This window comes from Haematobia irritans, chromosome 4 (genome assembly GCF_050003625.1).
Source record: "Haematobia irritans isolate KBUSLIRL chromosome 4, ASM5000362v1, whole genome shotgun sequence".
NCBI lineage: Eukaryota > Metazoa > Arthropoda > Insecta > Diptera > Muscidae > Haematobia > Haematobia irritans.
Genome location: NC_134400.1, coordinates 132409809 through 132421881, shown reverse-complemented (window position 1 = coordinate 132421881; position 12073 = coordinate 132409809). Strand labels below are relative to the sequence as shown.

At 25.8% G+C, this 12073-nt stretch overlaps 1 protein-coding gene across 7 annotated transcripts in view; it reads left to right on the top strand.

Moving 5' to 3' along the window:
• Pka-R1 (protein kinase, cAMP-dependent, regulatory subunit type 1) overlaps positions 1–11118 on the top strand; it is a 219637-nt gene extending 208519 nt beyond the window's left edge. For all 7 annotated transcript variants that reach the window (XM_075308380.1, XM_075308379.1, XM_075308385.1 and 4 more), the window contains 5 exons: positions 1053–1412; positions 1478–1697; positions 9459–9613; positions 10056–10195; positions 10262–11118. In XM_075308380.1, the coding sequence (XP_075164495.1) occupies positions 1053–1412; positions 1478–1697; positions 9459–9613; positions 10056–10195; positions 10262–10346 (960 nt within the window). In that variant the 3' untranslated portion in view covers positions 10347–11118. The remainder of the gene's footprint in view (positions 1–1052; positions 1413–1477; positions 1698–9458; positions 9614–10055; positions 10196–10261) is intronic.
• The last annotated feature ends 955 nt before the right edge of the window (positions 11119–12073 follow it).

Below are 12073 nucleotides of genomic sequence, written 5' to 3'. Positions count from 1 at the left end.
AAATTTTGACAAAAATGTTTATAGAAATGAAATTTTGACAAAATTTTCTATAGAAAAAAAAATTTGACAAAATTTTCTATAGAAATAAAATTTTTGACAAAATTTTCTATAGAAATAAAATTTTGACAAAATTTTCTATAGAAATAAAATTTGGACAAAATTTTCTATAAAAATAAAATGTTGACAAAATTTTCTATAGAAATAAAATTTTGACAAAATTTTCTATAGAAATAAAATTTTGACAAAATTTTCTATAGAAATATAATTTTGACAAAATTTTCAATAGAAATAAAATTTTGACAAAATTTTCTATAGAAATAAAATTTTGACAAAATATACTATAGAAATAAAATTTTGACAAAATTTTCTATAGAAATAAAATTTTGACAAATTTTCTATAGAAATATAATTTTGACAAAATTTTCTATAGAAATAATATTTTGACAAAATATACTATAGAAATAAAATTTTGACAAAATTTTCTATAGATATAAAATTTTGACAAAATTTTCTATAGAAACAAAATGTTGACTAACTTTTTTATAAATTCAATATTTTTACAAGTTTTAATTTTCGTGTTAAGTCCTACTATCAAGTCCATAGTGAGTAAGTTCTCCCTTTTTGTAGAAGAAGTAATTGAAACAGTCAAAAACATCAAAATAGGTTTTTTAATTTGGTAGATTTTTTGTAAAGTTTTGTTATAATATTTTTGGAACGAGTGCAATCGTGATCTAAATGAAAGTAAGGTTGGCAACAGAATACTTACATTGAACAAAAATTGTCGGGAATGCAACGATTTCTTGTTCATAAAATTTCAAACGATAATTTTACTTATCATAGAAAACTCTGATACAAAGTGTTTTTCATTGACGATAATACAATAAACTTTTCAATGAAGGTGGTTAAAATTTTTCTTGCCTAAGGCATAATAATAGTAATACGACTTATTATGTATCCCGTTGTTTTATATTTTTGCTTAAGTACCCTACTATGACAATTCCTTTTATTCAACCAGTTTTAATCCTAACTTCAATTTTTTTTGTTTGTTTCAGGAACAAGTGAAACTTGATTCCACCAAACAGGTAACTAGTCCCGATGATTGTGAAGATCTCAGTCCAATGCCACAAACAGCTGCACCCCCAGTCCGACGACGTGGTGGTATCTCTGCCGAACCAGTCAGCGAAGAAGATGCCACCAGTTATGTGAAAAAAGTTGTACCTAAAGATTACAAAACAATGGCAGCCCTTTCCAAGGCCATTGCCAAAAATGTTCTCTTCTCACATTTGGATGAAAATGAAAGATCAGATATTTTCGATGCCATGTTTCCTTTGGTCCATTTAATGGGTGAAAATATTATCCAGCAAGGTGATGAGGGTGATAATTTCTATGTGATCGATCAGGGTGAAGTTGAGGTATGAAAATAATTTAGACAAACTAGGAACCTATCATTGATATTTCTGTTATTGTCCTTCTCTAGGTATTTGTCAACTCGGAATTGGTTACTACCATCGGTGATGGTGGTAGTTTCGGTGAATTGGCTTTAATCTATGGCACACCCAGAGCTGCCACAGTTCGTGCTAAAACTGATGTTAAATTGTGGGGTATTGATCGCGATTCATATCGTCGCATTTTGATGGGTTCCACCATACGCAAGCGTAAAATGTACGAAGAATTTCTGTCACGTGTTTCAATTTTAGGTAAGTACACATAGATAACATTAAGGTTTTAGTAAAATATACCCTCCATCATATAAAGGGGTGGCTAATATGTATTGCAACCAAATTCAGGTTGCTATCATTTCTAAATCGGTCGTTTGACAATTGAATTATTACAATGGCAGTTCAGTTTATTGTTTTCAAGCTTACAAAATCAATTTGATCTCTTGAGTTCAGAAATAATGTTATTCGTGGTGGAATTCAAGCGTGGTAGTGTGATTGCTTTATATTTGGCTGGAAAACATCAAAATGGCAAATTGAACAGTTTGTGAACAAACAAAATGATGGGGTTTAAGTACCAAAGAGTACTTCGATGGGTCATTAGATCTCAAGCTCCGTCGATAGTAATGATGTAAGCCGCCGTACTGTACGATTGTCGCTTTCCGCTCATATTAACATAAACATAAACATTTCGGCCACAGACCATGGGCATTCTAGGATTCACCACCATCGAACTCGGCATGCATCAACCAAGGATAGCTTAATCACGAACTGCCTTGCTTCAGTTCTATCGCAAAATCACCAGATCTCAATCACGGTTGCCACATTTTGTAGAATTCTACCAAAAATTGTAGAATTTGTTCCTGTTTGGTAGATTGGTAAAATTCTTCATGTTTTGGTAGATTTTTCAAAATTTTCCTCTCCAATTAAGAGGTACAAGAATTTTCTATAGAAATAAAATTTTGATAAAATTTTCTATAGAAATAAAATTTTGACATAATTTTCTACAGAAATAAAATATTGACAAATTTTCTATAGAAATTAAATTTTGAACAAATTTTCTATAGAAATTAAATGTTGAACAAAGTTTCTAAAGAAATAAACTTTTGACAAAATTTTCTTTAGAAAGAAAATTTTTGAAAAAAATTTCTATAAAAATAAAATTTTGACAAAATTTTCTTTAGAAATAAAATTTTGAAAAAGTTTTCTATAAAAATAAAATTTTGACAAAATTTTATACGGAAATAAAATGTTGACAAAATTTTATACGGAAATAAAATTTTAACAAAATTTTATATGGAAATAAAATTTTAACTAAATTTTATATGGAAATAAAATTTTGACAACATTTTCTATAGAAATAAAATTTTAACAAAATTTTCTATAGAAATAAAATTTTAACAAAATTTTCTATAAAAATAAAATGTTGACAAAATTTACTATAGAAATAAAATTTTGACAAAATTTTCTTAGAATTAAAATTTTGACAAAATTTGCTATAGAAAAAAATTTGACAAATTTTTCTATAGAAATAAAATTTTGACAAAATTTTCTATACAAATAAAATTTTGACAAAATTTTATATAGAAATAAAATTTTATATAGAAATAAAATTTTATATAGAAATAAAATTTTGACAAAATTTTATATGGAAATAAAATTTAAAAAAAATATATAAATAAATAAAATAAAATTTTGACAACATTTTCTATAGAAATAAAATTTTGACAAAATTTTCTATAGAAATAAAATTTTGACAAAATTTCATATAGAGATAAAATTTTGACAAAATTTTATACGGAAATAAAATTTTAACAATATGTTATATGGAAATAAAATTTTGGCAAAATTTTCTATAGATATAAAATTTGTTTATTTTTCTTAGAATTAAAATTTTGACAAACTTTGCTATAGAAAAAAAATTTGACAAAATTTTATATAGAAATAAAATTTTGACAAAATTTTCTATAGATATATAATTTTGACAAAATTTTATATAGAAATAAAATTTTTTATAGAATTAAATTTTGACAACATTTTATATGGAAATAAAATTTTGACAAAATTTTCTATAGAACTAAATTTTGACAAAATTTTACATGGAAATAAAATTTTAACAAAATTTGATATGGAAATAAAATTTGAACAAAATTTTATATGGAAATAAAATTTTGACAAAATTTTCTATAGAAATACAATTTTGACAGAATTTTCTATAGAAATAAAATTTTGACAAAATTTTCTATAGAAATAAAATTTTGACAAAATTCTCTATGGAAATCAAATTTTGACAAAATTTTATATGGAAATAAAATTTTAACAAAATTTATATGGAAATAAAATTTTGACAAAATTTACTATAGAAATAAAATTTTGACAAAATTTTCTTAGAATTAAAATTTTGGCAAAATTTGCTATAGAAAAAAATTTGACAAATTTTTCTATAAAAATAAAGTTTTGACAAAATTTTCTATAGAAATAAAATTTTGACAAAATTTTATATAGAAATAAAATTGTCTATAGAAATAAAATTTGGACAAAATTTTCTATAAAAATAAAATGTTGACAAAATTTTCTATAGAAATAAAATTTTGACAAAATTTTCTATAGAAATAACATTTTGACAAAATTTTCTATAGAAATAAAATTTTGACAAAATTTTCTATAGAAATAAAATTTTGACAAAATATACTATAGAAATAAAATTTTGACAAAATTTTCTATAGAAATAAAATGTTCACAACATTTTCTATAGAAATAAAATTTTGACAAAATTTTCTATAGAAATAAAATATTGACAAAATTTTCTATAGAAATCAAAATTTTGACACAATTTTATATAGAAATAAAAATGTTGACAAAATTTTATATGGAAATAAAATTTTGACAAAATTTTCTATAGATATAAAATTTGTTTATTTTTCTTAGAATTAGAATTTTGACAAAATTTTCTATACACAGAAAAAAGTGGCTCCATGAAATAAGCCCCCAAGAAATAAGGCCCCAAAACGGAAATGAAACAAAGCCCCAAACCTTTATACTGAAAACAAAAACAACGTATTTTGGGGTATTGTTTCGTTTTTTTGGGGTGTTGTTTCACTATTATGTTTGGGTGTTGTTTCATTATGAAAAAACACCGTAATTCATTGATGAAGGAAACCCCCAACGATTTCTTTGTGGGGCATTATTTCATTTTGTTAAAACTAACAACTTTACTAAATGCGTAGACTAGTACCGTTACAACTACCGTGTATTTAAATGAATGCTTGCAATTCATTGTAAACATTGATTGACTATTCAGTTTCATTCTAAACGTCGTGTAGTAAACAAATACTCAATATGAATTACGAAATATTCCCGGGAAAAGGAATGGAAGTGAACTCCTTTACGTATTTGAGGAAAAAATGAGTTATCGCAAGAAATCATTTTACAAAGGTGTAACTAAATATGAGTGTAGACAAAAAGAGTGTAAATCTAGAATTAATGTAACGTCCGATGGAAACTGTGAACGTGAAAGCACAAAATGTTGGTTGCTGGTACGTATGAAATATTTTGTTTTTATATTCTAAATGTGAGAAGAATTAAAAAAAGATTTAGATTGTTCTCAAATGTAAAAACGAAACTCGTGTGGATTTTTTGAAGTCTTTACATTCGAGCACAATCTAAATTTTTGTTTAATTTGAATTTAATATAATCGAAACTACAGCACATAAAAAAATTGCGAAGTAAAATAACAATTTGGTAGAGGTTTTAAAAGAATTACGAAAAAAATAGATTGTGCTCGAGTGGAAAGGTTGAAAAAAATTCGCGCGAATTTTTTTCAACCTTTCCACTCGAGCACAATCTATTTTTTTCGTAATTCTTTTAAAACCTCTACCAAAATGTTATTTTACTTCGCAATTTTGTGAAACCTTTACATTTGAACAAAATCATAACAATTCCGCAATTCCGCTCATGTATTATAATTTTCGGTTAAATTTAAAAAGTGAACATAACTAATGCAATACAAATAAAAATAAACAACATCATTTATTCGAGTGCTAACAAAACTGTTCATTTAGGTTCCAGTTTTGCCAAGCTGTTAGGCGTAACATGAGAAGCAGAAAGGCTTTAGTTAAGTATATACGATCTTCGAAAGAAGCGTCTGCAGCTTATCATAAACTAATGGCTCTTCCCTTACTCCCCCTTGGTTTAATAAATTTTTTTTAAGTTTGTTGCCATAATTCGTAATGAGGAATTTTTCAAAAGCCGCCATTTTTCAATGCTCTCTGAAAGCGGTGGCTCGTTGTGCAAACGAAAGAAGAGACAGGATGCTGATAAGTCTTCCAAAATTGAGAAAGCAATCCGGCTTTTGGAAAATGGGGATATATCTGTTATTCGAGGAAGAAGAGTATTCCGATTGTGAAAACTCGGAAGACGACAACCAAGAAGTGACTTCTAGCACTTTAAACGACAGCGATTGCGTGATCTGCGCCAACAAACCTTCAAACATTGTTATGCTACCTTGTAGACATATGAAAATTTGTTCGGAGTGAAATGGCGGATGCATTATCAAAAGCTTTAAACAATTACAAGTGTCCTTGCTGCCGCCAACCCGTTGAAGATACCATGGAAGTTTTTACTTGAAACTTATTACTCTCATACAATTATTAAATTGGATTTTTCATAGAGAATTTTTTTATTTATACAAAATATAATATTATATTGAAATATTTATTAAATTCATGACTAAATTTATTTTTTTCTCTATAACAGCAATAAATATTACTTTATAAAATGAAATAAGTCCCTATGGGGCCCAATTTCATAAAATTTTGGGTTTTATTTCATTGTTGTGGGGTTTTATTGCATATTCGAAATGAGGCTTTATTTCCTTATGAACTAAATCCCCAAAATTTGGGGCAATATTTCATTTCCAGTTTGGGGCCTTTTTTCTTGGGGGCTTATTTCATGGAGCCGAAAAAAGTATCACCAAAATATTTCCAATTAAAAAGTTAATTGAAGTTAAAAATTTTTTCAATTAATAAATTAATTGATACAATTAACTTTTTAATCATGATAGAAACATTAAGTTAATTAAGTCAATGAATGAAATTTTTAAAATGTTTAATTAAAAAATTAATTGATACAATTAACTTTTTAATCAAATTCGGAAGACTAATTCAGTTAAAAAAAGTGCTGATTTTTTTTTACTTTTTTAATTAAAAATGTATTTCAAACAATCATTTGTTGATCCAAATAAAAACTCTAAGCCAATCTAACAAAGTAATTAAAAATAGTTACCTTTTTTAATTAATAAATTAATTGCGTTTTGCAATCAACATCAATTAAATTTGTAATTGAATCAATTAAAAAATTAATTGAATTTTGCTGAAAAAATCAATTAATTTTTTAATCAAGAATTTTTTCTATGCCCAATTAAAACTGTGATTGATACTATCATTTTCGTGATTGAAGACATTTCAATTAAAAAATTAATTGGATCAATTAATTTGGTGATTGAATCAGAGAAAAAAATTTTTGTGTGTAGAAATAAAATTTTGACAAAATTTTCTATTGAAATAAAATTTTGACAAAATTTTCTATAGAAATAAAATTTTGACAAAATTTTCTATGGAAATAACATTTTTACAAAATTTTCTATAGAAACAAAATTTTGACAAAATTTTCTATAGAAATAAAATTTTGACAAAATTTTATATAGAAATAAAATTTTGACAAAATTTTCTATAGAAATAAAATGTTGACAAAATTTTATATAGAGATAAAAGCCGATAGCCTTTGTAGCTAGTGCTTTAATGTTTATTATAGTTTTTAAAATTGTAATAAATAGATAAATAAATAAATAAATAAATATAGAGATAAAATTTTGACAAAATTTTATACGGAAATAAAATTTTAACAAAATGTTATATGGAAATAAAATTTTGACAAACTTTTCTATAGATATAAAATTTGTTTATTTTTCTTAGAATTAAAATTTTGACAAAATTTGCTATAGAAAAAATTTTGACAAAATTTTCTATAGAAATAAAATTTTAACAAAAATTTCTATAAAAATAAAATTTTGACAAAATTTTCTATAGAAATAAAATTTTGACAAAATTTTCTATAGAAAAAAATTTTGACAAAATTTTCTATAGAAATAAAATTTTGACAAAATTTTCTATAGAAATAAAATTTTGACAAAATTTTCTATAGAAATAAAATTTTGACAAAATTTTCTATAGAAATAAAATTTTGACAAAATTTTCTATGGAAATAAAATTTTGACAAAATTTTATTCCTAAATAAAATTTTAACAAAATGTTATATGGAAATAAAATTTTGACAAAATTTTCTATAGCTATAAAATTTGTTTATTTTTCTTAGAATTAAAATTTTGACAAAATTTGCTTTAGAAAAAAATTTGACAAAATTTTATATAGAAATAAAATTTTGACAAAATTTTATATAGAAATAAAATTTTATATAGAATTACATTTTGACAACATTTTATATGGAAATAAAATTTTAACAAAATTTTATATGGAAATGAAAGTTTAACAAAATTTTATATAGAAATAAAATTTTTACAAAATTTTCTATAGAAATAAAATTTTGACAAAATTTTCTATTGAAATAAAATTTTGTCAAAATTTTCTATAGAAATAAAATTGTGACAAAATTTTCTATAGAAAAAAAATGTTGACAAAATTTTCTATAGAAATAAAATTTTGACAAAATTTTCTATAGAAATAAAATTTTGACAAAATTTTATATGGAAATAAAATTTTGACAAAATTTACTTTAGAAATAAAATTTTGACAAAATTTTCTATAGAAATAAAATTTTGACAAAATTTTTCTATAGAAATAAAATTTTCGATAGAAATAAAATTTTGACAAAATTTTCTAAAGAAATAAAATTTTGACAAAATTTTCTATAGAAATAAAATTTTAACAAAATTTTCTATAAAAATAAAATTTTGACAAAATTTTCTATAGAAATAAAATTTTGACAAAATTTTCTATAGAAATAAAATTTTGACAAAATTTTCTATAGAAATAAAATTTTGACAAAATTTTGTATAGAAATAAAATTTTGACAACATTTTCTATAGAAATAAAATTTTGACAAAATATTACAGAATGTTAGATGTGTTTTTTTTTAAGTACGGTAAAAAAACTAAAATTCTCTGATTTACGTGAGATTTACAGAGAACATGTGGCGAGGTTATTATTTTGACAGGGGGCTCCCCCTTGCTGTACTTTTTGAAAATTGGACCAAAATTATCCGATTTCGCAGAAATTTTTAATGAAGGTGAAGGGGGAATCTAGACAAAGATCCGCTACTATATTTTTCGATATTTGAGGGAGAGGGGGTCCTCCCCTTTGCCCTACTTTTTTACAGTGAAAAACTAAAATTCTGCGACTTACTGGAAATTTACGGGGAACCTGGGGGAGGTTAGAGATTTGTCCAACGACATGAATCAGAATATAATTTTAAAAAATAGTGGAAAGAGAACACCCTCAGCTCAGTTTTTGTGGCAGACTTTTTTGGAGATTGTTTTCAGCTCCAAGGATGGATATGTTTGACTAAGTTAACGCAAAATGCTTCTATAAATATGCTTCGGAACGCGCAGAGAAGTGGGCCGGGTTACGCTAGTTTTCTATATAAATAAAATGTTAACAAAATCTGCTAAAGGAATAAAATTTTGACAAATTACTTTACAAACTTTAATTTTCGTGTTATTTCATACGATCCATTGTGAGTAAGATTTCCCTTTTTGTAGATGTAGTCCCGTTGCTGGTACAAGCAAAAAATCGTTAAAACATTTTAAATTCGACACATTTACAATTCAAGGGATATTAATACACACAGAAAATAGTCGCTAATATAAAATTTACATTCAAAGTTTTTTCATTCATTCTAAGAAATTAAATGCAGTTCAAACTCAAAACCTGAGCTCCATGAAAATTGCTGTTAAATATGTATTTTGTGAAATTTGCGAAATTCACCTAATGTTCTTTTTTTTAACAGAGAGTTTGGATAAATGGGAACGATTGACAGTGGCTGATGCATTGGAAACTGTTACATTTGAAGATGGTGAAACAATTGTTAAACAAGGTGAAGCTGGTGATGACTTCTATATTATTGTGGAAGGCTGTGCTGTAGTATTACAAATACGTGCTGAGGTAAGTTTTTCCGATATCACACAAAATTTTAGTACCTATAATAGACTTACAATCCGTACTCAGAATAGCCTTGCTTTAGAAGTTGTTGGGTAGCACGCTTCTTCAATTCGTGCGTTTTTAAATAACGCATTAAAATAATGTCAAACGATTTGCAAGAAATATACAATGGCGGTCCGATTTGGAGTTCAAACAGAAATATTTTTTGATCAATGTGAAATAGGATATATTGACATTTTATTGAGAAAAAAAAGTACGAACAAATTAAGATCATAATATAATTGTTTGAGTCCAATAACATGAAGAAAATCTAAAAAATCATATAAATTAAATTTATTTTTAAATTTATTAATTGTATAGTTTAATTTTAGGGGACTTTTCAATTGACCTGGTAGTGAACGGAATCTTGAATAATTTTGAATGTGTTTTTTCTATTACTTAACAGCAAGGAGATGAACCTGCCGAAGTTGGTCGTTTGGGTCCCAGTGATTATTTCGGTGAAATTGCTCTGTTATTGGATAGACCACGTGCTGCCACTGTTGTTGCCCGAGGACCTTTGAAATGTGTTAAATTGGACAGAGCGAGGTATATATCAAACAGATATTCATATGATTCAATAATAATTTAAAAAAATTTTTACATCCAACATAGATTTGAACGTGTTTTGGGCCCTTGTGCAGATATCCTAAAACGCAACATTACCCAATACAACAGCTTTGTTTCATTGTCCGTATAAATGGAAATTTTTTGTACCTACAAAATCATCCCCCAGGAGATAAAAAAAAACACAATTACAAAACTAATTTATTTGAAAACCAGCAAAAAATAACAAAAAAATATATGAAAATGTTAAAAACAAAAAAAAAAAAAAAACAAATAATAGTAAAAAATATATATATTTGTAAAAGAAAAACAAAACTAAAATATATTTGTAAAGAAAAAAAACTAAGATACACTGCAAAACAAAATGAATTATATAAAATTTTTAATGGATAAAAAATAAGAACTCATATGTAAAAGCCAGGAATTAAATTTTCCTCAGACAAACACATACAAATGTACATTCTTTTTCCAAAATGAATACATCTAGGCATACATTATTATTATGTCACACAATTTACATATATCTATCATTGGAATATATATCACTCTTCTTTGCAAATAAGACTCTGTGAAACTGGACACAAGGAAATTTCAATGATCTATCATTTAACATAAAAATAAATTCAAATTAATTATTAATTCAACTCTGTAACAAAAATTAAAAAAAAAACAAGTTTGTTAACATTAAAACTAAAATGTGAGTTTCTTAAACACACCCTGTGGATCAGGATCAATATTTATAATGATAGCTCATAGATTGAGGTTAAGATTAGCCCCATGATTTGACTTGTGATTGTGTGATGCTGTCTGTACCTCCCCATTTCTTCAGATATATGATGTTCATTTGATTTTGAAGATTGATAAGAAAATCTTTAAATAAATAAAACAAAACTAATGTTAAGGAACTTAAGATTCTTAATTCTATTAACCGAGTAGCAGAAAAAGGCCTTTAGAGGCTTCTTTTTCCATTCTAACTTAATGTATTTTTAACACCATATTTTATTGTGAAAGTATGAACCGTGTTTGAAATCCTTCCTCCCCGGTTTTATCTTCTAAGTCTTGATCGTCGCATACGTGGTTTAGGCAATTGAACGAATGGGTATTACTGCTTATCACAGATCGTAGCAAACTTTAATATTTCGGATCATATTTTGATATAACCCCTATATACGCAACGCTCTCGTTTGTTGTCACTCAATTTGTCATTCGGGTATATTCTGCATTTCACATTGATTTCCCCGCAAAAATGTTTGGTTTTTCTTGGTTTCCCTTGAAACAAAATTTTTCGAAATCGCCTGCCGAAAAATTAAAATCTGCAAATCATATGGTTTGCAGAAAAAAAAATTAAAAAAATATATTTTACAATTACAAATCTTTCATTCTCCTTCTTTTTGCAAATGAGAAAGATTCCACTATGAAAAATCTGTGAAAAGTTTTCCCTTCTGTGAAGATGAAACCCCGAACATACCTGATTGTGCGAGACACAACAGAATGCGAAACCCTTTCAAACAGCTGTCTGTTATTTTCCAAGAGAACCTAAAAAGTTCAAATTCCGGGAAAAATGCAAAAAAGTGAACATATTTCTGCAAGAAAAAGAAACACGTGAAACCCCGAGACACTATTTTCACAACAGAATTCGAATACATGCTCTGAATGAATAAATAAATAAATACCTTTGGAACTATTGTCTGTTTTTTTTTTCAATAGAACCTAAAATGGTCAAATTCCGGGAAAAATACAAAAAAGTGAACATATTCTGCAAGAAGAGAAAGCGCCATTAGTTTGGTAGCCCATATACATTTGTGATGATGGACGACGCTGTCGCAAAATAGTAAAACTCTTCATAATTTTAAAATTCTT